The following is a 22,763-nucleotide window of genomic DNA, read 5'->3' on the forward strand; positions in this document are numbered from 1 at the left end:
AGAACCTCTGAAGAACCGCTGAAGAACCTCTGAAGAACCGCTGAAGAACCACTGAAGCACCAAAATTGGTGCTATATAGCACTAAAAAAGGTTCCCCTATGATTACGAGCCAAGAACCATTTTTGGTGCCATATAGAACCTTTTTTTTTTTATAGTGTAGGCAATATTATTGTTGAAAGATGAAACAGCTAAACTGCATTGGATCTGACTGACATAAGTTGTCTGCAAATGATGGGTTTTGCCCATTAATATCTGTTTGTGTTTTACATTATAAGTGAAACTCAAAGAACATATTAAAATAAAACAAAAATACATGCAATGACTCCCTTATAAATACACGAGCCAATTCCTCCATTTTACACTCACTGCCTACACGTATGTGGCCAAAATAAGCCTCTTAAAAAGTTTAGCATCATTCATGCTGCTGATTGTGGTAGTCTGAAGCCCAACATTGTTTGGGTCATTAATTTAGCGCAACCACAACTGTCTAGACTCTAGAGAAAACACTAGTGCGCGAGCGAGCTGCGTGACTGTGGTTACCTGAGTGACCGGGATAACAACGAAAGATCCTCCTCCCGAGCTCTCCGTTACTATGGCGAGGAACTTGGCGTTGACCGCGCAGAAGTGGTTGTCATGGACGTTCTTTGTGATCGGGATGCCCTCGAAGCAGTGCTCTCGGTTGGCCACTTTGCCATAGACGTTTCGAAACTTGGAGCTCCGGTAGGTCGGCCGCCATGACATCTGCAAAGCACATGCAAAGACAACCTTAGAAGTGACAGCAGTTTTTTTTTATTTTTTATATTTAATACATTTTTAGGCTTTTAATATTTATTCTTTATCAAGTCAACACTTTTAAAAATAAAGGTTCTAATTAGAGCGTCACCCAACCAAATCTGTTTACCTTCATTATAGGCCTACGTAAGGATTGCATGAACATGTGATATGTAAATAATAAAAGAGGTCTGACCGTTTAAGTTAAAACCATGTTTTTTGGCATGATATAGGGGAATACTTGAATCTGTGTTTTTGCAATAGACCAGCAGGAATGAATGAACCAAATGACACAAAGTAAACAAGACTAAATGCAAACCAACATCCAGAACCCAACCATTACCCAGGCAAACATCACTTAGGCCTATAAGGGAAACTCATGATTTTGTTAATAAATATATAACAACACATATATATGTCCAATGACACCATGATATGATAAATTAACTACAGATAAGAGTAATATGAATATTGAACCCTCTAGTGCTGACTTGGCTCCATTTTTCAATATGAAACTCTTTAGAAGACTCTGCCACTCAAACAGGAAGCGGTTGGTGGATGCTTGTAAAATTTCACTCAGAACCGTTTGTAGTTTAGCCTGAAGGAATGTGTAAGCAACAATTTAGGCTCTAATGAATGAGACTGTGCCATTGAAACTAAAATGAGCTGTGATTGGAACAGATAATAGCCAGAAGGAGGAGAGGAAGTGTTAAATCACCAGTGTCTGATCTGAATCTTTTTGTGAGATTGACATCACTCATGACTAAAGGCTTCATTGTGAATATCTGTGTTCTGTATTGAGCTCATGCATAACCTTTATAGTCTTTAGTTTATTTGTAACATTTATATGTTGACTGATTGGGAATTAGCATGCCTAAAATTTTTGGCTAATCGTATTCTGTTAGCAGTGAATCAAGAAATTGCATCTATCTGAGATCTATCTATCTTTCTTCATCATGTTACTTTTTCTTGTATCCACACATGTCTAATTTTCAGCTCTCCCACAGTTGTTGAATGTTTACAGCTGCCCTAAAGCATTCAGCGGTTTTTGTGCGTGTTGTCCTGCCTTTTTAACCATAACCGAATCAACCAGAGAGAGGCCTTGGGGTGTAGAGAGCTGTGCCTTTGAGATTTGCATACAATGATATTCATTCATTTAATGGCGCACGTATACACACTCGCTCACTTACACATCTCAAAAAGACACAAACGTACCACTATCTATCTGTGTACTTTACACAAGTACATAAATCCCCAAAACTATATTTGCTTATTCAATATATGAGAATAATATAGATCATATTTATTCTTATTTTCACCTCAATGTCTGACTCAAAATTATTAAGGCCAATTTCCTACCTTTCCCCTGGTTTTGAGTTGACCACCCCCTGTATTCTGCAGTCATCTATAGAAAGAGCCTGTATCTTCTCCAGCTTCCTGCGTGCATCTAGTTTGCCGGCCTGAGTTACTTGCATCTGTTTCTCTCTTTCCCTTTTTCCTCCCACAGCCTCCTTTCATCCCTCCCTCACAATTTCATTCCCTCCCTCTTACCAGGCCCAGCCCAACATGCCACCCTTACAGGGACAAGTTGTTGCTCCACCCTCTCTTTATGTCAGTGTTTGCTTATTAATGTATTTCGGTTTATTACTGCCATTGACAGACCTATTCCTTACCATTTCATTCAGTTTATAAAACATATTAATTTAAACTAAAATTCAGCATTATATAGAGAGTTATATAATAAATATGATGCAACTGCACTCTGTCTGCTTAAGTCTGGGGGAAGTGTCCTTATTTCCACTGGAGGATGATTATTGTTGTATGTGCATATGAACTCTCTCCCCATATATATATATTACTATATTTCTTATTTTCTCCTATTCTTTTCTTCTCACCTCTAACTGTCCAGTCCTCCAAATGTCCAGTAAATTTAGGATACATTTAAGATACATCTATATTTAAGAAACATGTGTTTATTTTCTCTGATGGATAGAAAGTTCAAAAGACAGCATTTATTTAATGCGTCCTTGCTGAATAAAAAATATGAATTTATTAAAATATTACTGACCCCAAACTTTTGAATAATTTTTTTCAGCAGTTATGGTCTGTGAAGTCAGCTAGTTTGGCAGAAGGTTGACCATGTAATCACTTTCATTGTGTTTAACCAACCATGTTATGTTTACTATGTTACATGTTAAACATAGTAAATGTATTTTTCATTTTGTTTTTGGTAGGATGTCCTAATTTGACCCGCCATACAGTAGATGTGAGAGTCTGGTAAGTTGTTCTGTGGTTGGTCGATTTACAGCTTCTAAAATAATTATAATTATGCTGTGTGATATTGTTAGAAATAAACAGGAGAATGTTAATAAGACATTGGGCATTGTCAAGAGCGTTCTCAGGTCTATGATAAAAACAAATGTCTTTCTCTCTCTAATTATTTTGAATGATTAAATGGGATATTTGGCTAGCTCTTGACAACCTCCATGAAGACAGACAAGATTTATTTAACTTTATTGCAACAGCACTCTCTCCTTGGCCTTCCCTTTAGCTCTACTCTCTGTTCACCATGTGTCTGTAAAACACCCAACAGATATTTTGTAGTCTGGGTTGTCTGATGGTTGCAGGCATTCATGTAACTACTGTCCAGAGAATATATTGAGGTTTAGCCCCAAGGAAAGTTAATGTTCATTTTAAGAACATCTCTATATAGGCCGTACGGCTAGAGGTAGAGCTGCGAAGGGATGTGTGTGTATGCCTGCACTGAAGGCTTAGTCTCACCCTCAGACGGCACACACAAATCCATATCCAAAGCGACTTATCTATTAGGAATATACAGCAAGCGATTCACCATTAAGAAGTGATCAAAATACAAAGTTTCAGCCATTGCTTAGAGTAGCATAAACTAGAATAGGGAGGGATTACAGGAAAGTGAAAGCATAGATTTTTTTTTTTTTAAGATGAGGTTAAGTGCTCACGGAAGAGACGAGTTTTCAGCTGTCTTTTGAATGTCAGGGATTCTGCATTATGGATGAAGGCTGGGAGATCATTCCACCAGTAAGGAACATGTTCTGGAGAGGGCCTGAAGATGTTCTGTTCCTCTCTGTGATGGTACCATGAGCCGTCACTCCTTAACTGATCGTAGGCTTCTGGTAGGGATGTAGACTCGTAAAAGTGAGTGGAAGTAGAAGGGTGCTGAGCCTGTAGTAGATTTGTATGCAAACGTCAAAACCTTGAAATTGATGCGAGCAGCAAGTGGTAGCCAGTGCAGAGAGATAAAGAGAGGTGTGACGTGGGCCCTTTTGGGCTCGTTCAAGACAAGATGTTCTGCAGAGCTGAATCATTTGTAGACGTTTGATTGCACATGATGGAAATCCAGCCAGAAGAGCATAGCAGTAATCAAGCCTAGAAATGACCAGGGCTTAGATGAGAGGTTGTGTTGCATGCTCAGTTAGGAAAGGCCTGATCTTCCTTATGTTGTGTACTGCAAACCTGCAGCTGTCTTTGCAATGTGGTCTTTGAAGGTCAGTTGGTCCTCAAAGATTATTTCAAGATTTCTGACTGACCTTGATAGGGTAATTGTTGATGAACCTAGCTGGAATGTGAAATCGTGCTGTAGAGTCGGATTGGCAGGGAAGACGAGAAGCTCAGTCTTTGCCAGGTTGAGCTGCAGGTGATGTTCTTTCATCCATGCCGAGATATTTGCCAGACAGCTTGAGATTCATGCAGCTACTGTGGGATCATCTGGTTGAAATGAAAGGCAGAGCTGTGTGTCATCAGCATAGCAAAGGTACCATGTGCCTGTATGATGGGTCCCAGTGATGTTGTATATATGGAGAAGAGGAGGGGTCCAAGAACTGAACCCTGAGGAACCCCCGTAATCAGTTGATGTGCTTTGGATACCTCCCCTCTCCAGGCAACCCTGAACGACCTACCTGTGAGATAGGATTCAAACCAGTGGAGTAGAATCCCTGTGATGCCCATAGATGAGAGGGTGGACAGAAGGATCTGATGATTCACAGTGTCAAAGGCTGCAGATAGATCCAGGAGAATGAGAACTGATGATTTGGAATTAGCTTATTAAATTAAAAGCTAATTAAAAATGAACGCCATTAAATCTTTTAAATTTACAGTACTTATTTGATGCACTCTATAAAGTTCAGCTTCAATTTCTAAATATGTCTGAGAAACAATCGGTACATGTTATTTTTTTTGTTTGAATTGTGTTTTTTTTATACTGGTCTTGACCTTTATTGTGATAATTATCGATATTGACTGATATGAAAAGTTTTATCGTGATAATTATTTTGGCCACATCACCCAGCTCTGCTGGGCTATTACTGTAATCTAGTCTATTTCAGATCAGTCTTGCCCCTAAACGACACATAAAAAACAAAACAAGCTGTGGTTGGTCGATGTATTTGTCAGTCAGACTTTTTTCCTTACCAGAACAAGCTTTAATCAAGACCAGATTTTATACTATTAGTCAAAACTCTGGCAACACAAAACTACTGAAGCATGTATTATTTTGTCTAAGATGGTGTCACTGGAAATTAAGCAGACTGTTGAGAGAAAATTATTTGTGTGATGTGTGTGTACCATTCCACTGTTTGTGTGCTTGTGCACACGTGCTCTTTTTGCTGCAGGATAGAGAGAATCCAGAGACCACACTCTTTATTGACTTTTTCACATCTTGCCTGCAGTTTCTTCTGCTGCTATGTTTTTGATTTTATTTATTCCCATGAATGCATCTTTCTACCATTTAGCTATTGCAGATCTGTACATAAACGTTAAGATTAAAGATAAAAGATCTTTACACATGCTGTACTGATGACACAGCAAGCCAAAATGCATGGCTAATCATATCCATCCCATTCATCACTCCATTACAGCATCCAAATATTAGATCTCCCCAACCCAATTCTGCCTTTGTATATAATTCATGCAATGAATCACTCACTCATTCTAATATTCCGACAGCTTCCAAGACAGGAAGCAAGCTTCTTCTGTCTTTAAAATGGGGCACACAAATAGATGAAAGGCCTCCAGAGGGCCATAGTTGGTTGTTAGTTAGACTGCTTTCAGCCCCTCACCATGCAGGGAGCCTGTCTTTGTTGGGCATTAGCCAACCTCCAGCTCCCGCTTCTGATTTGGGGGAGTGAGTTTCGATGCCATTCTGTCTCTGTGGGAGTTAAATAACTCTTAGCCTAGAGACTCACTGCCTGTTTTGGCAGTTTTGGCTCCAGCTGTGAATGAAATACAGCCGAGAGAGAGCCAGGTCAAGTTGCATGCTGTCCTTTCACACACAGTAAAGGCAGAATGAATGCTGGTGACTTTAGAGAGGGGTTTTAGCACAGACTTTTAGCAATAAATCTTGCCCTCAAATCTGTCCCAAGTCTGCCAGCCCTGAACTGTGAGAAACATTCTATAGAAAATGTAGCATTTACTCAGTGCAGACAGATATAATGAGATTTACCTGATACGGCCACCAAGTTGCAAATGATAACATTGTATTTCCTCAATGTTTATTGTGTGTTTTCACTAGATATATTCATGCATTCACACTGTAATGTGATCATCCTAAGCTATGAGCTTATTAGAGCCCGACCGATAAAGGATTTTTAAGGCCGATACCGATACAAATATTTGGTCAATTAAAAATCCGATATTCCGATATATCAGCCGATATATATAAAAAATAAAAAAATAAAATAACAGAAACGCGTAAAAAAACACAAACAGATTTCCCTTATACATCAGTTATTTGTAGTTATTCATGATCCCTCAGCCTCTCTAAAATAATATGATAATGCAGTTTAAAAATAAACTTGTTTGTTTTATTGTTACAACAGAACAGAGGAACATAAAATATATTAAAGTTCTGATAAATAAAATGTATAAAAATACAAACTTAAGATATGAAACTTAAAGTCGTTTGGACGAAAACACAATAGGCTAACAAAAACAAAAAATCAAAGTTACCAGTATTAATAGATGTGGTAAGCTTTATAAATATAACTTTTAGCAAGACTGGAAAAAAAAAATTCAGTTAAGTTCTAGAAGTTCTGATAAATAACAACAACAGCAAAACATAAACTATATACAGTATAAATATGAGCCACCTTATAATTACAATGTCAACTTGCTTATCCCTTTACATGCACTTTTAATTCTATCCATCAAGCTACAACAAACCATTTTCAATCATCATTTGCTGCCTGCCTTCTAAAATCTACTAACGTTACTGATGATGACTCGTGTAATCCATTATTTGACTCGTTAATGCGGCGTCTGAACGAAGTCACGCACTTTCGTTCACTCTTCACGAGCCTAACTTACGATTTACAATGCAGAGACTGGAACTACAAATATACTAGTTATAAATACAGTAATCATTACTTTATTTAGGCAGAATAAGTTTGTTGTGATTTCCAAGGCGCATTAATGTTAGCGGTCTCCCACTGATAGCCATGGCATTAGCTAGCTTTGTGGTTAGCGTCTATGATAAGTTATAATTTAGAAATATGTATACTTTTTCAAAATAACGGGCAGGGGAGAGATGATACGTCTCATGATGTCAAACTGTCAGACTATTAAAGAAATACATTTTATTCAGTCACATTGTCCGAGGTAAAATAAGTCAGTCAACTGTAACCTAGCGTAATTACCAGCTCTCTTGGCTTACATGTAACAGCAAAACTGGACTTGGCAGTTACAAATTGTGTCATGTTATTTGAGTTAAGAGAACTGATGGGGATGTTCTTTTAACTGTTATTCAATTCAAGCAATGTATGTCTCGTTGCCAACTTACATGCATTTCGCGGATGATCTGTGTTGTGAATGCAGCGCTCAGAGCGCTGAAGCTCAGCATGACTCTGCTGGATCAGCTGGTGGTGTTGCCAGCCGGCACGTTGTAGAGCGCCCTCTGGTGGACAAACTATGAAACGCCAACACTCAATGTGTTTGAGAGGTGTTTCGTCCGGTTTTTTTATTTTTAAAAAAATATTCATTTATCGGCCATCATAAATGCCGATACCGATAGTTTGGAAAAAGCCTAATATCGGCCGATAATATCGGCCCGCCGATATATCGGTCGGGCTCTAGAGCTTATGTTATTCAGCATTGACAATACCTTGAGGAAAACATAATAACGTGTATCAGTTAAGTTCCAGAACAGAATGATTTTGTCAGAGCTGAAGGGCATTTAAATCTCTTCAATTCTCAGTGAAGACAGAACTCTGGGGAGGGAGGAAAACGGATCAGAGATGGGATAGAGACCCTCATTACTACTGTACTGGAGGGTGTTTTGTGTACTGGTGTGCCCTTTGTTTGTTATTGTCTGTCTCTTGGCTGCATTTTTCCATCACCAGACAATGCAGATGCAGCTGTAAGTATCAACTGACATTTTACATTTGCCTAACTGTTAAAAGAGAGAAAAAAATATATTTGCATTGTTTTACCAAAAGGGGGTCAGTAGCGGGTCTTCCATTATTGTCTTGACTGATTTCACAACTTTCGATATGTACATTACTAAAAATAACAATGCAATAAGATGTTGATTAAGTAACCACTCATCAGACTGATTTAAACCGGTAACTATTTGAACTATTCATTAAAAGAACTGGCTCATAAGAGACATTAGTTCAGGAATCAGACTGGTTGCACTGTATGCTTTTGCATCACTGCAAAGAATAGGCTCTGAAGAGTTATTTTTTTATGAATCGCACTACAATGGTCATGAGGAAAACTCAAGAGAAAAGCGTTTCTTGCCATAATTTTACAGCACACAGACTTTTTATTGCACTCAATAGACATCACCAACTCACATTAAGGTAAAATTATTTATTTTGCCATGATGCTAAACAGCAGGATGTTGATTTAGGAACATTGGGAAATGTATTTAGTGTATCCTGACATACTTCCTCAAAAACACAAGAAACAAGACCACCAGTTTCCTCCCTTTTTGTCTCTGTAGGGGATCAGACTGACGGGATGGGTGCAGTCAGGCCACAGCACTACTAGCTGAAAGACTGAAGATGGGTGGTTTTATGGAATGGGGAGACAGAATGAGAGAGAAATATTAGATCCTTCTTTTTTAAATCGTAAAACGTTTACTACTCCACAACACCAAATAATTTTTATAATGTAAGCATTCATTTTCTGCCAAGGCACATTTTTACATTCAATTTGATTCCTTTTTAAGGTTTTAATTGGATTAGGGTACAGCGGGGCTAAAGGCACCCCGGGGTAAAAGGCGACTTTGATTTTATTTTCCTTTAAACCGCTAGATGGTACAAAAACTTGTCATAGCACTTTTCAAAACATCCGCTTTTCGAGATGCATGTGGAAATTTGGCTGGTCCTTGACACAATCGCAGGCAGCTGCACAAAGTTGATTCTGTGCTATTATTAGGGCCCAAGCCCTGAAAGGGCGCAGAGCCCTATTGTTCTTCCTCAGATTATTAGGGCCCAAGCCCTGAAAGGGCGCAGAGCCCTATTGTTCTTCCTCAGATTATTAGGGCCCAAGCCCAAAGGGCGCAGAGCCCTATTGTTCTTCCTCTGTTTCTTATTAGGGCCCAAGCCCTGAAAGGGCGCAGAGCCCTATTGTTCTTCCTCAGATTATTCTTTGTTTTTTTTTTTTTTTTTTTTTTTATTTTTTTTTTCGACTTCTCGGGTACTTTTGGGGCACTTAACATGCTCGAAAACTCTTGAAACTTCGCACAGGCATCGGAATGCGCGGCCATCAGAGCCGGGCTGAAGCTGGTACCCGGGCGTGGCAGGGGGACTCGACAGCGCCCCCTAAAGTGGGGTCTGAAAACTTGGTCTATATATCAAACACACTTGCACGTACATGTATGAAACTCGGTACACATATAGACCTCATTGGGCCAAACAACTTTCGTGCTCTAAGTTACGTGTCAGCCCAACAGGAAGTGAGCTAATATGGGTTGTTCTGAAAACACATGCTCTGGAATTTAATATACTCCTCCGAGGCCATTGTTTCAATCAGTGCCAAACTCGGTCAGCATGAAGTCAAGACACAGAGGATGCTAAATTGCGAGCGGATTTTTGATAACTCAAACGGTTTGGCCGTGGCGAAGCAACGAATTTATGGCGAGAAAAGGTAAACAGGAAGTGTGTAATAACTTGTGCAAACATTGAATGATTTGGATGAAACTTCAGCTGTGTGTTCGTTGTAAGAGGCCGATCACATGGATATGACTTTTGTGAGTCAAAGTTAAAGCGCCACCAACTGGCAGCAGGAAGTGTGTCACTTTCAAAAATGCTTTGAATCCCCATCTTATTTTCACACGATTGACTTCAAACTTCATCAGTATAATGTGAAAACATGACAGATAGAGACATATGAATGGATTCCTAATATTTCAAAAAATGTTGCCATGGCAACATGTCAAAGTTTAATAATGTTTTTGACTGTTTGTGTGCCCTCCCCTCTATCACCACAAGGTGGCAGTGTTGTATTATTTTTGAAACTCCCTTTCTCTGTATGTGTGCTTGTTAATGTGATTCATGAGGACACAAATGTGTATGATGACATGGGTATTACACTGATATTACAACGTAGTGGTTAATGTGGACATGAACTATGACACTATATCACTACAGGACTAATTTTCTAAATGACATTTGAGTTACAATTCTTTTCACCTGACAGCCGTGATTTCATGTACTCATTCAGACAGAACTCTTTTTTAAAACAGAGTGTGAGTGTGTTTTCTATACATGTGCTTTACAGAAGGTCATGTGCTGTGTTTGCAAAGATCACTTTTGACACATTTGTCTTTAAATTCATTATTTACTGACATAGTTCAAATTTATATAAAAAAAAAAAATTCACATTATTTTCTACAAGTGTCTGTTTATAAGTGTCTTTTTTCACAGAAAGTTTGTTTGAACGTGAATATTTGTATAATTCAGTTTCTGAGTTTTTACGTTCTCCTCGTAGGCGATTTATTCAATCTCCACCAAACTCGGTCAACGTGAAACGGAAGCTTAACGCATTAAAAATATTTAACGCAAATAACGCAGCGTCCGTTTTTATATCCATTTTTGCTTAGCGTTACATGATCACGCTCCTATTCATGTAAATGCTTCCAAGCGCGACAAGACACAAGAGAACACGCTGTATGCCAATGTCCTGTGTGTGTGTGTGTGTGTGTGTGTGTGTGTGTGTGTGTGTGTGTGTGTCAGTGTCCTGTCTGTGTGTGTGTGTGTGTGTGTGTGTGTGTGTGTATGTGTGTGTGTGTGTGTGTGTGTGTGTGTGTGTGCAGGCCCGTCGCGACAAGGCAGGCAAACCAAGCAATTGCTTGGGGCCTCGAGCTGGCCTGGGGCACCAAGACAGCGACAGGTTAAGAATAAAATGAAACGACAAACTGTGTGAGCGCCCCATTGATAGTCAATGCAGTAAGTGCAATGACACTGTTATCGGGATCCCCCTTAAGGGGCCCCTCTCAGAAGTCGCTGACAGCAGCCAGCCAACAACGCGATCTCTGCTGCGGCAAAATACAAAATCTTCGGATTTGAAGCGGAATTTTATGCTTCAGGAAGCCAGAAAAGAAAAAAGAGAAAGGAAGAGGAGGATAAGAAAAAACAAGATAGTGGTATGTGATAAATTACACTGGATAAAATAGCTCTACTTGTCTTGTACAAAAAAAGTGTAAGTTTGCAGCAGGTAGGCTAGCAAAAATATGTTTATGTTAGCTATCGTTACCTGCCTGACGGCAAATGCTGCTTGTAACGAACAGTTAGTGCAACTTTTTTTTCGAACAGACGGAATGACATGAGATTGCTATAGCTTTGTAATATGTTTTGATGAAAGTGGCATAGCATGCTATACTAACTATTATTTATGCTATGCATAAATAACCTGGAATAGTTAATATAGCATGCTATATTAACAATTATTATAAACATTATTTAACCAGAAAGAGGCAGAGGAACATGATTTTTTTCATAGCTTATCTTAATGTGCTAGTGTCGGGATATATACGGTAGTGACAGTTTATGCAAATATGACATTATTTTTATGAGTTACCAATAGATCTTGAACAATTACTTTATTCTGTGGCAATTTTTACACTATTACATTTTGAAGTACAGTATCAGGACAACCCACATGTTTGACTGGTACTGTTTACATGTTTTACTGGTACTGCCCACGTTTTACTGGTACTGTTTATTAAACTATTTAACAAGGTATTATAGTCATCGGTTGCAACTTTACAATAACCATCCAGATAATGTTTATAGACAGTTTACAAAACAACTAGTAACCCTAAAGTATTCCCAAAGTGTTAGGAATATCTGGTCCGTCTATCTATGTAAATGTAATGTTTATAGATGTTTAAAAAATGGTTACTTAAAGGTTTAAAAAAAAAATGTAATGATACAGTGGTGTTTTTTGCAAATGTTTTCAAATTTTATGCACAGTATTTGCAACAACAGTATTTGCACTGTAAACCTTTTTATTAATATATAGTGTGGGTGAACTTAAACTGTATGGCTATGCTGCGGTGTGTGTGTGTGTGTGTGTGTGTGTGTGTGTGTGTGTGTGTGTGTGTGTGTGTGTGTGTGTGTGTGTGTGTGTGTGTGTGTGTGTGTGTGTGTGTGTGTGTGTGTGTCTGTCAGTGTCCTATCTGTGTGGATGCGTCTCATGTCAGCTAATCAAGGGACACTGACACACACACACACACACACACACACACACACACACACACACTCGACGCATAGATAGACTCGCGTCAGTTTCCTGCTCACATCGAGTTCTCTTTTGCTCTTGAACAAACAATAACACAGAGGATTTTGAGTATTCTCATATTAGAGTCTTAAATTAGTTAAATAACGTCTTAAATGAACTTTAAAGAGTTGTGAGGAAATGAGATGCGCGGGACCGCGCGTGAGATTCGCGGTTGTTCTTAAAGTGACAGGAGCACTGATGATGCCTGTCATTAATGTTCATCAAAGAACAACGGGAATAGAGAAAATTGTAGCTTTAATGATGATTCATCTATATTTCATTTATTATTTATGCAGTTAAGGAAGGTTTGATAACTATTACATTTCTGTATAACAGGGAAGGCCATGGGTAAATATAACATTTATTATTTTGGGATATAATCATGGTATATATAACATAATATATATATAACATATATAGGTGGAGGGGTGTTTATTACAACATAATCATGGTTTATGAAGACATTTCATGTGTCCCCGTAAATCAAAATAGCTTTAACAGCATATTAAACAATTTTTTAATAAAAATGTAAAAATGCAGAATGTTTTCTGTGATGGTAGGTTTAGGGGTAGTGTGTGTGTGTGTGTGTGTGTGTGTGTGTGTGTGTGTGTGTGTGTGTGTGTGTGTGTGTGTGTGTGTGTGTGTGTGTGTGTGTGTGTGTGTGTGTGTATGTGTGTGTGTGTGTGTGTGCGATATGTAGGCTTAGGGGTAGTGTAGGGGGATAGAATGTACAGTTTGTACAGTATACAAACCATTAAGTCTATGGAATGCCATCTGCCTGTCTTTCCCCTTCCCCCTCTCTATCTGTGTGTGTGTGTGTGTGTGTGGGGGGGGGGGGGGTCTCTCTCTCACCCTGTGAGTTTGTGTGTGTGCCTTTCTCTCAGTCCTTACCCTCCCCCTCACTCTCACTCTATCATTGTGTTTGTGTGTGTGTGTGTGTGTGACTTTCTCTCTTGATCATAATTTAACCCTTTCATATAGGCTATCACAAATAACTATCACTTGAAATAAAAACGTCATGTGATGTGTTTGCCAAGATCACGTATGATGCACATGTCTTTAAATTAATTATTTACTGATATAATATAAATGTATTAAAACATAAATTTCACATGATTTTATAAAAGTGGCTATTTATAATAAACTTCCATAAAATGTAGACACGCATCTTACTCTTACCTGACACTGATATTAAAATCATCTTTGCAGTTTCTGTGATTTGGCTCCATTTATACATTTTTTATTAAAAGAAATTTATTGGACCACCCATATTGAAATGAAAGCATGTTTTATGGTGCATAAGATTGGTGCACAAACGGTAGCTAAGGTAGCTCAAAAACACATGAAGAGAAGTGTTAGAATAAAACAACATCAGCATTCGAATGGTATTCTGAACTCATTCCAATTTGACCTTTGACATAATCTGACATGAAATTCATATAAATTTAATTGATCTCATAGATGTGGCTGTTGTGGTTTGTGGTCATAGCAGCACCAACTGCTGCAGTTAATGTGGTGAATTCAGATGACTTTGACATAGTCCTTTTATGTTTTCCCATTTTAAATGCCTATTGCCTGCCGTGCACAGTTAAACTGATGCCACCGGGGTGGCGGTGCCACCGGCTTGGGCCCGTCATCGCTGCTCGCAGCTTTAATTATTATTATTATTATTATTATTATTATTTTATCGACTTCTCGGGCACTTTTGGGGCTCTTACCATGCTCAAAAACTCTTGAAACTTAGCACACACATCGGAATGCGCGGCCATCAGAGCCGGGCTGAAGCTGGTACCCGGGCGTGGCAGGGGGACTCGACAGCGCCCCCTAAAGTGGGGTCTGAAAACTTGGTCTATATATCAAACACACTTGCACGTACATGTAAGAAACTCGGTACACATATAGACCTCATTGGGCCAAACAACTTTCGTGCTCTAAGTTACGTGTCAGCCCAACAGGAAGTGAGCTAATATGGGTTGTTCTGAAAACACATGCTCTGGAATTTAATATACTCCTCCGAGGCCATTGTTTCAATCAGTGCCAAACTCGGTCAGCATGAAGTCAAGACACAGAGGATGCTAAATTGCGAGCGGATTTTTGATAACTCAAACGGTTTGGCCGTGGCGAAGCAACGAATTTATGGCGAGAAAAGGGAAACAGGAAGTGTGTAATAACTTGTGCAAACATTGAATGATTTGGATGAAACTTCAGCTGTGTGTTCGTTGTAAGAGGCCGATCACATGGATATGACTTTTGTGAGTCAAAGTTAAAGCGCCACCAACTGGCAGCAGGAAGTGTGTCACTTTCAAAAATGCTTTGAATCCCCATCTTATTTTCACCTGATTGACTTCAAACTTCATCAGTATAATGTGAAAACATGACAGATAGAGACATATGAATGGATTCCTAATATTTCAAAAAATGTTGCCATGGCAACATGTCAAAGTTTAATAATGTTTTTGGATGTTTGTGTGCCCTCCCCTCTATCACCACAAGGTGGCAGTGTTGTATTATTTTTGAAACTCCCTTTCTCTGTATGTGTGCTTGTTAATGTGATTCATGAGGACACAAATGTGTATGATGACATGGGTATTACACTGATATTACAACGTAGTGGTTAATGTGGACATGAACTATGACACTATATCACTACAGGACTAATTTTCTAAATGACATTTGAGTTACAATTCTTTTCACCTGACAGCCGTGATTTCATGTACTCATTCAGACAGAACTCTTTTTTAAAACAGAGTGTGAGTGTGTTTTCTATACATGTGCTTTACAGAAGGTCATGTGCTGTGTTTGCAAAGATCACTTTTGACACATTTGTCTTTAAATTCATTATTTACTGACATAGTTCAAATTTATATAAAAAAAAAAAATTCACATTATTTTCTACAAGTGTCTGTTTATAAGTGTCTTTTTTCACAGAAAGTTTGTTTGAACGTGAATATTTGTATAATTCAGTTTCTGAGTTTTTACGTTCTCCTCGTAGGCGATTTATTCAATCTCCACCAAACTCGGTCAACGTGAAACGGAAGCTTAACGCATTAAAAATATTTAACGCAAATAACTCAGCGTCCGTTTTTATATCCATTTTTGCTTAGCGTTACATGATCACGCTCCTATTCATGTAAATGCTTCCAAGCGCGACAAGACACAAGAGAACACGCTGTATGCCAATGTCCTGTGTGTGTGTGTGTGTGTGTGTGTGTGTGTCAGTGTCCTGTCTGTGTGTGTGTGTGTGTGTGTGTGTGTGTGTGTGTGTGTGTGTGTGTGTGTGTGTGTGTGTGTGTGTGTGTGTGTGTGTGTGTGTGTGTGTGTGTGCAGGCCCGTCGCGACAAGGCAGGCAAACCAAGCAATTGCTTGGGGCCTCGAGCTGGCCTGGGGCACCAAGACAGCGACAGGTTAAGAATAAAATGAAACGACAAACTGTGTGAGCGCCCCATTGATAGTCAATGCAGTAAAGTGCAATGACACTGTTATCGGGATCCCCCTTAAGGGGCCCCTCTCAGAAGTCGCTGACAGCAGCCAGCCAACAACGCGATCTCTGCTGCGGCAAAATACAAAATCTTCGGATTTGAAGCGGAATTTTATGCTTCAGGAAGCCAGAAAAGAAAAAAGAGAAAGGAAGAGGAGGATAAGAAAAAACAAGATAGTGGTATGTGATAAATTACACTGGATAAAATAGCTCTACTTGTCTTGTACAAAAAAAGTGTAAGTTTGCAGCAGGTAGGCTAGCAAAAATATGTTTATGTTAGCTATCGTTACCTGCCTGACGGCAAATACTGCTTGTAACGAACAGTTAGTGCAACTTTTTTTTCGAACAGACGGAATGACATGAGATTGCTATAGCTTTGTAATATGTTTTGATGAAAGTGGCATAGCATGCTATACTAACTATTATTTATGCTATGCATAAATAACCTGGAATAGTTAATATAGCATGCTATATTAACAATTATTATAAACATTATTTAACCAGAAAGAGGCAGAGGAACATGATTTTTTTCATAGCTTATCTTAATGTGCTAGTGTCGGGATATATACGGTAGTGACAGTTTATGCAAATATGACATTATTTTTATGAGTTACCAATAGATCTTGAACAATTACTTTATTCTGTGGCAATTTTTACACTATTACATTTTGAAGTACAGTATCAGGACAACCCACATGTTTGACTGGTACTGTTTACATGTTTTACTGGTACTGCCCACGTTTTACTGGTACTGTTTATTAAACTATTTAACAAGGTATTATAGTCATCGGTTGCAACTTTACAATAACCATCCAGATAATGTTTATAGACAGTTTACAAAACAACTAGTAACCCTAAAGTATTCCCAAAGTGTTAGGAATATCTGGTCCGTCTATCTATGTAAATGTAATGTTTATAGATGTTTAAAAAATGGTTACTTAAAGGTTTTAAAAAAAAATGTAATGATACAGTGGTGTTTTTTGCAAATGTTTTCAAATTGTATGCACAGTATTTGCAACAACAGTATTTGCACTGTAAACCTTTTTATTAATATATAGTGTGGGTGAACTTAAACTGTATGGCTATGCTGCGGTGTGTGTGTGTGTGTGTGTGTGTGTGTGTGTGTGTGTGTGTGTGTGTGTGTGTGTGTGTGTGTGTCTGTCAGTGTCCTATCTGTGTGGATGCGTCTCATGTCAGCTAATCAAGGGACACTGACACACACACACACACACACACACACACTCGACGCATAGATAGACTCGCGTCAGTTTCCTGCTCACATCGAGTTCTCTTTTGCTCTTGAACAAACAATAACACAGAGGATTTTGAGTATTCTCATATTAGAGTCTTAAATTAGTTAAATAACGTCTTAAATGAACTTTAAAGAGTTGTGAGGAAATGAGATGCGCGGGACCGCGCGTGAGATCCGCGGTTGTTCTTAAAGTGACAGGAGCACTGATGATGCCTGTCATTAATGTTCATCAAAGAACAACGGGAATAGAGAAAATTGTAGCTTTAATGATGATTCATCTATATTTCATTTATTATTTATGCAGTTAAGGAAGGTTTGATAACTATTACATTTCTGTATAACAGGGAAGGCCATGGGTAAATATAACATTTATTATTTTGGGATATAATCATGGTATATATAACATAATATATATATAACATATATAGGTGGAGGGGTGTTTATTACAACATAATCATGGTTTATGAAGACATTTCATGTGTCCCCGTAAATCAAAATAGCTTTAACAGCATATTAAACAATTTTTTAATAAAAATGTAAAAATGCAGAATGTTTTCTGTGATGGTAGGTTTAGGGGTAGTGTGTGTGTGTGTGTGTGTGTGTGTGTGTGTATGTGTGTGTGTGTGTGTGCGATATGTAGGCTTAGGGGTAGTGTAGGGGGATAGAATGTACAGTATACAAACCATTAAGTCTATGGAATGCCATCTGCCTGTCTTTCCCCTTCCCCCTCTCTATCTGTGTGTGTGTGTGTGGGGGGGGGGGGGGTCTCTCTCTCACCCTGTGAGTTTGTGTGTGTGCCTTTCTCTCAGTCCTTACCCTCCCCCTCACTCTCACTCTATCATTGTGTTTGTGTGTGTGTGTGTGTGTGTGTGTGTGTGTGTGTGTGACTTTCTCTCTTGATCATAATTTAACCCTTTCATATAGGCTATCACAAATAACTATCACTTGAAATAAAAACGTCATGTGATGTGTTTGCCAAGATCACGTATGATGCACATGTCTTTAAATTAATTATTTACTGATATAATATAAATGTATTAAAACATAAATTTCACATGATTTTATAAAAGTGGCTATTTATAATAAACTTCCATAAAATGTAGACACGCATCTTACTCTTACCTGACACTGATATTAAAATCATCTTTGCAGTTTCTGTGATTTGGCTCCATTTATACATTTTTTATTAAAAGAAATTTATTGGACCACCCATATTGAAATGAAAGCATGTTTTATGGTGCATAAGATTGGTGCACAAACGGTAGCTAAGGTAGCTCAAAAACACATGAAGAGAAGTGTTAGAATAAAACAACATCAGCATTCGAATGGTATTCTGAACTCATTCCAATTTGACCTTTGACATAATCTGACATGAAATTCATATAAATTTAATTGATCTCATAGATGTGGCTGTTGTGGTTTGTGGTCATAGCAGCACCAACTGCTGCAGTTAATGTGGTGAATTCAGATGACTTTGACATAGTCCTTTTATGTTTTCCCATTTTAAATGCCTATTGCCTGCCGTGCACAGTTAAGCTGATGCCACCGGGGTGGCGGTGCCACCGGCTTGGGCCCGTCATCGCTGCTCGCAGCTTTAATTATTATTATTTTTCTTATCGACTATTCGGGCACTTTTGGGGCCCTTACCATGCTCGAAAACTCTTGAAACTTTGCAGATACATCGGAATCTGTGGCCATCAGAGCCGGGCTGAAGCTGGTACCCGGGCGTGGTAGGGGAGCTCAACAGCGCCCCCTACGAAAAAATTGGTCCATATATCAAACACACTTGCACGTACATGTATGAAACTCGGTACACATATAGATCTCATCAGGCTGAACAACTTTCGTGCTCTAAGTTATGCGTCAGCCCAACAGGAAGTGAGCTATTATGGGTTGTTCGGAAAACGCATGCTCTGGAATTTAATATACTCCTCCGAGGCCATTGTTTCGATCGGCACCAAACTCGGTCAGCATTAAGACAAGATATTCAGGATGCTAAATTGCGAGCGGATTTTTGATATCTCAATCGGTTTGGCCGTGGCGAAGCAACGAATTTATGGCGAGAAAAGGGAAACAGGAAGTGTGTTATAACTTGTGCAAACATTGACTGATTTGGATGAAACTTCAGCTGTGTGTTTGTTGTAGGAAGCCGATCGCAAGGATATGACGTTTGTGAGTCAAAGTTATAGCGCCACCAACTGGCAGCAGGAAGTGTGTCACTTTTTTAAAAAAATGCTTTAAATCACTGTCTTATTTTGACTCGATTGACTTCAAACTTCATCAGTATAATGTGAAAACATGGCAGATATAGACATATGAATGGATTTCTGAAATTTCCAATACTGTTGCAATGGCAACGTGTCAAAGTTTAATAATGTTTTTGGCTGTTTGTGTGCCCTCCCCTCTATAACCAAAAGGTGGCAGTGTTGTATTATTTTTGAAACTCCCTTTCTCTCTCTCTCTGTGCTTGTTTTTTTATTTATGAGGACACAAATGTGTATGATGACATGGGTATTACACTGGTATTACAACGTAGTGGTTAATGTGGACATGAACTATGACACTATATCACTACTAATACAGGACTAATTTTCTAAATGACATTTGAGTTCCAATTCTTATCACCTGACAGCCGTGATTTCATGTACTCATTCAGACAGAACTCTTTTTTAAAACAGAGTGTGAGTGTGTTTTCTATACATGTGCTTTACAGAAGGTCATGTGCTGTGTTTGCAAAGATCACTTTTTACACATTTGTCTTTAAATTCATTATTTACTGACATAGTTCAAATTTATTTTAAAACAAAATTCACATTATTTTCTACAAGTGTCTGTTTATAAGTGTCTTTTTTTCACAGAAAGTTTTTGTTTGAACGTGAATATTTGTATAATTCAGGGTCTGAGTTTTTACGTTCTCCTCGTAGGTGATTTATTCAATCTCCACCAAACTCGGTCAACGTGAAACGGAAGCTTAACGCATTAAAAATATTTAACGCAAATAACACAGCGTCCGTTTTTATATCCATTTTTGCTTAGCGTTACATGATCACGCTCCTATTCATGTAAATGCTTCCAAGCGCGACAAGACACAAGAGAGCGCGCTGTATGTCAGTGTCCTGTCTGTGTGTGTGTGTGTGTGTGTGTGTGTGTCAGTGTCCTGTCTGTGTGTGTGTGTGTGTGTGTGTGTGTGTGTGTGTGTGTGTGTGTGTGTGTGTCAGTGTCCTGTCTGTGTGGATGCGTCTCATGTCAGCTAATCAAGGGACACTGACACTGACACACGTACACACACACACACACACACACACACACACACACACACACACACACACACACACACACACTCGATGCATAGATAGACTCGCGTCAGTTTCCTGCTCACATCGAGTTCTCTTTTGCTCTTGAACAAACAATAACACAGAGGATTTTGAGTATTCTCATATTAGAGTCTTAAATTAGTTAAATAACGTCTTAAATGAACTTTAAAGAGTTGTGAGGAAATGAGATGCGCGGGACCGCGCGTGAGATACGCGGCTGTTCTTAAAGTGACAGTAGCACTGATGATGCCTGTCATTAATGTTCATCAAAGAACAACGGGAACAGAGAAAATTGTAGCTTTAATGATGATTCATCTATATTTCATTTATTATTTATGCAGTTAAGGAAGGTTTGATAACTATTACATTTCTGTATAACAGGGAAGGCCATGGGTAAATATAACATTTATTATTTTGGGTTTATGTAAAGATTTTTTTAAGTTCACTTAAATTAAAAGTTGTTTTTTAAAGCCTAATAAATGTTGAAATTGGGAGCTTTCAGTTATACTGTAATGTAACGTCATTAATGTTTCTGGCCTTCATTCATAAAAAATGACAATACAACACATATTTACAATATGCTGTCTTTTCTGGACTGTATAAAGCTTACTTAAGCCATATACAGACTATGTCTGCTAGAATACTCATCAATATGTTGACATACTTTTTGCGTGAGTTTGTCCGTTCAAGAGCAAGACTTGAAAGAGAACTCAATATTTGCGCGCTGAGAGACGTGTGCGCGCTCTCGGATGAGTGCATGGAAAATTTTCTCACAGTGCGCGCGACTTCTCATTCGCGTCTTCTGGCACTAAACCAGATAGTTGCGTGTTCTGAGCTAACACAATCAGAACGTAAAAATACGGGATATTTTACGGGAAAATACTAAAACGGGAAGACAGCGGGAAAAGAGCTAAAATACGTGAGAAACCCGGAAAAAACGGGAGGGTTGACAGCTATGGTGTGTGTGTGTGTGTGCGATATGTAGGCTTAGGTGTAGTGTAGGGGGATAGAATGTACAGTTTGTACAGTATACAAACCATTAAGTCTATGGAATGCCATCTGCCTGTCTTTCCCCTTCCCCCTCTCTATCTGTGTGCGTGTGGGGGGGGGGGTTCTCTCTCACCCTGTGAGTTTGTGTGTGTGCCTTTCTCTCAGTCCTTCCCCTCCCCCTCACTCTCACTCTATCATTGTGTGTGTGTGTGTGTGTGTGTGTGTGTGTGTGTGTGTGTGTGTGTGTGTGTGTGTGTACTTGTCTACCTATCTAACAGGGGACCTTGGTGTCGTAACACACTCACTAACAGGGGACCTCTGAGCCAAGAGGGGACATTTTTCAGGTCCCCTGTTGGTCATGCTTTAAATCATGTTAAAATCAAGTAAAAACACTAAAAAAACACTCTGGTGATTTTTTTTACTTTTGACCAAGTGGGGACCTACAAGTGTGTGTGTTTAAATCATGTGAAAATTAAGTAAAAACACTCTGGTAATTTTTTTAAAACTTATGACCAAGTGGGGACCTAAGTGTGTGTGTGTGTTTAAGGTCATACTCAGCAGCTCCCCTGTAGGCTGGAGCAGGAACTGTAAGGGCTCTTAAACACACGTCGTTCACACACACTCCTCTATTGTTTGAATGGCCTGCTGTCCCAGAGAGACTCTGCTGTTTAACAGGCTGCTTACTAAAGGAACAAGCATTACATCTCTTTACTAGATACCCTGACTAGTTTCAAACTTTGCATTACATTACAATTAAATTCTACACAGAATCCAAGAAAAAAGGATTTAAAAATCTAAACAACCAGAATGTAATTAGAAGGTTTTTTTTTGTATTTTTTATTTTAACATATTTTAATGACAGTAGCCTATATTCATTGAATATTATTGTATTTATCAAAATAAACAGAAAATAGTACAAACTTTACTATTCTTTTAAACAAGTGTTAAGACATTATTAAAAAAAAAAACATTTTAGCTCAAGTATTTGTATAAATAATGTGTGACTTTTGCCCCATGTAAAATGGGGTGTAAAAGGCCCACCTTACCACCTTATACATTTATGAGTTTTTTTAAACAAACCACTTTTGATTTATTTATGATTTACACAATGACTCGGTCCCCTGTTAGATAGTAAATCACGACACCAGTGTGTTTGCGTTGTCATTTCTTGCCATCATAAACACACTGTAGAGATTTAGAG

At 38.6% G+C, this 22,763-nt stretch overlaps 1 protein-coding gene across 6 annotated transcripts in view; it reads right to left on the reverse strand.

Annotated features, from left to right (window-relative positions):
• coro2ba (coronin, actin binding protein, 2Ba) overlaps positions 1-22,763 on the reverse strand; it is a 79,168-nt gene that overhangs the window by 15,667 nt on the left and 40,738 nt on the right. For 4 of the 6 annotated variants that reach the window (XM_079810501.1, XM_079810500.1, XM_079810505.1 and 1 more), the window contains exon 2: positions 541-741. In XM_079810501.1, coding sequence (XP_079666627.1) covers positions 541-741 — 201 coding nt within the window. Of the gene's footprint in view, positions 1-540; positions 742-2,130; positions 2,277-22,763 lie in introns of those variants that run through there. The other 2 variants (XM_079810504.1, XM_079810502.1) reach the window with 2 other exon arrangements.

The sequence above is a fragment of the Gobio gobio genome, assembly GCF_949357685.1.
Source record: "Gobio gobio genome assembly, chromosome: 2".
Classification (NCBI taxonomy): domain Eukaryota; kingdom Metazoa; phylum Chordata; class Actinopteri; order Cypriniformes; family Gobionidae; genus Gobio; species Gobio gobio.